This window comes from Cariama cristata, unplaced genomic scaffold (genome assembly GCF_000690535.1).
Source record: "Cariama cristata isolate BGI_N322 unplaced genomic scaffold, ASM69053v1 scaffold43713, whole genome shotgun sequence".
NCBI lineage: Eukaryota > Metazoa > Chordata > Aves > Cariamiformes > Cariamidae > Cariama > Cariama cristata.
Window position 1 is genome coordinate 1 of NW_009607486.1, and position 4,389 is coordinate 4,389.

Below are 4,389 nucleotides of genomic sequence, written 5' to 3' on the forward strand. Positions count from 1 at the left end.
TAAATATATAACTATAATTAATTAATATGGATCATATTTAATTTACTTGATTCTACTTTGAATTGTGAAATATAGCTGTACGGGATAGTGATTTTTGAGGTTTTTTCTTCTCCTTTTCAGCCTAGTATACCTGCAAGACTGTTCCACTGGATGAGGGAAATCTATACAGTTTGAGGCGAAAAAACGTTTTTTAACATAGCTAAATATGTAAAAGTCTGGTTGGAAAGTGTTGACGCTTCTTTCTTGCTCTCTTCAGACAGACATCTGACACCAAAAAAAAATGCATACTGACAGCAGAAACAGAGTGTGATGTTACTGATGTGCTCAGGAATGTGAAAGAGACCTATACAGCACACATACTGTCTGTAACATCCTTGGGGATGGATAACTTTGAAGAACCACCTTTTGCAGTCTCTGAAAAATTTACACCTTATAATCAGAGTAAGTGGGATTGCCAACTAAATCTTATCATAAACTTCCTTTCAAGATCACTTCCATTGACTTAAACAAGGCTTCAACTGGGCCTAAAGGTTTTTTCTATAGATTCTTACAGTAGCCATACTGATACCTAAGAAGAAGACATTCGGGCATAAAGCTTTCCCTGTTGTAGGGGAGTGTGTAAGATTTTAGTTATCTTTTGTTTCTCGCTCCAATGAGTAGACCATTTTATTAACATTATGTACTAGATGAAGGTATTTGTTAATAATCCAAGATTTCACTGTATTACTCCGGCTTTGTAAACTTAGAATAGATTTCAGGAGGGAAGGGACTGGAGGGAGGAAGAAAAAAGACCATGTTGTATAGAAAAGATGATGTCAGGTTTTTAATTCTAAAAATGCTTGTTTAGCTATTCTGGGAAAACCGGAGATACAGAATTACACACAAAAAGGTTCCAAACTGACTGTTGTGTTCGAAGATCCACTTACACCATACACATTTCCTAACGGAAGCTTTCAAAGTATTCGAGATATTTTTCAACATGACCTGGAATACAAACTCTATTACTGGAAAGATCAAAGTTCTGGAAAGGTAAGGTCTAACTCCACTTTTTACTTATTCTGTAGCTGTGTTACAGCTACACAATTTCTATGCTACCTTAGGAACTAACTCTTTTGCAGAGAACACTTTCTTGAAATATTTTTTTTCCTTTACAGAAAGATGCAACAACAAAAAGCCATAAATTTGAAGTAAGCATTGACAGCACAAAGAACTATTGCTTCTACATACAAGGAATCATTCCCTCCCGCAGAGAAAACCGTAATGGTCAAGAAAGCATGGTGCTTTGTACCAGTGTAGGAAGAGGTATCTTAGATGGTAAGTATCTGTTAAAGTTTGTCATACAGTCTTTAACATTCTAAAAAAAAGACACATCAGTTCTGAGCATTATTTTTATACCTCTTTAAATTGTGATGCCTGTTACAGAATGAACTATGTACTGTATAAGTGAGAGTCTGAACATGGAAAGTCAGGGGAAGAACTCACATTAAGTAAGAGCCCACCATCTTTAGCTAGTTCGAGTTGGTTTTAGGGTTTTGCTAAACTGTTGTGATTAGTTTCAAATTGTTGGAGTTGATGACTGGTAACTGAGGTTTCAGAGCTCATCACTAGCCTTCAGCTTAGTTTTTTTGTTTTCTGATTGTTTTCCTCAGATCCTTCCAGTAATAGGTCCCATAGTAAGTGCTTGAAGAATTAGCTCTAAAACATAGGAGTGCTGGAAACTTACATATCCATTGATTTGTAGTTTGAACTGAATTTTAGTTATCTCAAAAGCAGATGATGAGACTAAGACTTTCTTTGCTGTTACATGACAAGATCAGAGGTGGGCAGATTGACTTTTCTACTGGTAAATAAGTTAGTGAGTGGTCAGTGAATCAATCAGTCTAATTCCAGACCAACAATCTGGATAACACTTTGTTTAATATAAAGTAATCAATATTTATTAAATAATATCACATTGCTGTACTGTATCTTTCTTCTCCACGAAATAAGAATATTTGCACTCTAGAAAAGCTCTTCTAAAATTGGTAAATTAACTCTCTCAAATTAACTTTCTTATCTGGATATAATTTTTTTCATCACAATTGTTGAATTCTAGTAAATTACAACTTGAATAGAAATCTCTTCTATTGGTGTTTTCTAGCTTCTAACCTAGAATAAATTTCCACTTGGACTTAGTTTCACAGAAATAATGCAGGGGTTAGGGGAATGGTTTGACTTGTTCTTGTGGTGGTAGCATGATATTTTAGTGCACTAACTAAACCAGATTAAAACCTAGTGTGAATCAGGTGAAATAAAGCTTTACCTGAGTTTGGAAATTCACGTTAAAATTAATTAAGTTCACACTGAGGTGGTCACTCCACTTCTGTGATACTGTAAAATACAGAAAGGACTTTTTAGTGCAGTGGAGTGGGTTCTAAGAGTTTGTAGGACTGTGACATTATGGCTTCTGATAACTGAATCTTGGATTTTTTTTTCCTCCCCTACAGAATACGGAGCAGAGGTCTTTATCATCATAGCAGTGATAGCAATCGCAGTCATCACTCTTGCTGTTGTCCTATCAGTGATCCTCTGTAAACGCAAGAAAGCAAAAGCTGCAAGAGAAAAGGAACCACTTAATGGTGTTTAAGGAAAAATTATTGTGAACACTAGTGGCAGTTTCAAAGGAAAAAAACCCAAACAAACAACAAAACAAACCCAACAAAAAAAAACCATAAATTGAGTAATTGGGTAGAGTCTTTTAGTCTCTCTCATACAGGAATTATGAATCCCAAACTTTATGTGGATTCAAAAATCCATTAGGCAGTCACAGATGGAAAATCCAGGTATCAGAAGCCCATGCGTCACTAGCGGCCGGAGGCTGGAAGAGTATTCTGGTGATCTGTTACAATAGCCTAACCCTGCTCCTATACTCTTCCTAAGCTCCTTCTATTGTCCTGTCTGAAACAGGATTCTGAACTAGGTGGACCTTTGACTTGACCAGGTACAGCCATTCTGAAAGCATGGCTTTACTGGGCCAGAAGATTTATGGTACTTGTGAGGGGGAAAAAACACTACTTTTGAAAAATATGTGTCCTTTATCTAACTAAAAGGAACATTTTTCTGTTTCTATGAAACAAAACCTGTATTTATCTGACTTTCTTTTAACGTTATTAACGGGTGAAATGGTTTGCTGGTTCAGCTGTGACAAAGATGCTACTGTTATTTCTGCACTTCTTGGTTAAAACTAACTTGGTCTATTTCTCTTTGGATATAAACAATCAAAGGTAAACGAACTGAAACTACTGTGCTGGCAACTTACAAGGAACACTCTTGAAGTAGGTAGCTGCTATCCATCTGGAAAGCATATCCAGATTACACTACACCTGGAGTTATACAGACAGGGTAGTCTGATGGTTCCAAGTAAGTGTTAGAACAAATACTGTGCAGGTTTTGAGTCAGTAGTAACTCACTGCATGCAAACACTGAGTAGGTAGCAGTATTTACTGCATTTTGAACATTATTTTTAACTAAACGGTGACTTAATAGTTTATGTGGTATAGATTCAAATCATCTTGGTGATGGAATTTGGAGGTACCTGTTGCTTTGACTATTTTAATATTTATTTTATAAATGAGAATCTAATTTTTATATTGGTGATATCTGTAATTTATACTTTTCTAGTGAAATAAAGGTAACTGGGAAAATAAGAATTTTCTTCTCCTTTTTTAAATGAAGTACAGTAGTCATTCCAGGACTAAATTAAAAATACATTTAGGAAACTTATCTTGCGACAGCAGTGTAGGCAAGCTGCCCAAAGTCTAACCAGGACTCTGCGAAATAGACTACCAGGGCACCTGCTACCTGTAAGGATAAAAATACGATGACAAGTTTTGAAGAGTCCTGAGTTGTTTTTCAGCTGTCTGCTTATATGAGTGATTATTCAGTGTTTGCATTTACAGCTTCTCATTCTAATGGAAAGTCCCCCAGGCTCCTCTTTGGATGTGTCATGTAGGGGTTCCCACAGTGCTGCCTCTACGGTGCACACAAGGCATTATGGGGCCTGGCCCAGAGAGAAGAACTGGTGCAACTAATGTTGGTATCTACCACTGCTGCTAATGATGGTGACAGGTGCGCGCACACACACCCCCACACCCCCCTAACCAAAACAAGAGAGTGGAAAAAAAAAAAAATGCCTCCTGTACTTGGCAATAACTGGCTGCATATCTCAAAGCTTTATACATGTCTTAAAAGAAGGTATCCATTGCATTTATGAGAAGGAATAATATCATATAAAATTAATATCCCCATCTACCGATTTTTACAGAATTCTCTTTTATGTTTCTCATCCCTACGGTATTATAGATACCTTCTTTGTATGGATTAAGACTCCTGTGAACATGCGAGTACAGT

General features: G+C 36.5%; 1 protein-coding gene across 1 annotated transcript; it reads left to right on the top strand.

Annotated features, from left to right (window-relative positions):
* Positions 1 to 256: 256 nt before the first annotated feature.
* On the top strand, positions 257 to 2,626 carry F3 (coagulation factor III (thromboplastin, tissue factor); the record flags this gene model as incomplete). The annotated part of the gene is made up of 4 exons (XM_009696730.1): positions 257 to 441; positions 848 to 1,029; positions 1,155 to 1,314; positions 2,487 to 2,626. Coding segments are annotated over 4 exons (667 nt in total), but the record flags the coding sequence as incomplete, so codon positions are not given.
* Between the last annotated feature and the right edge of the window lie 1,763 nt (positions 2,627 to 4,389).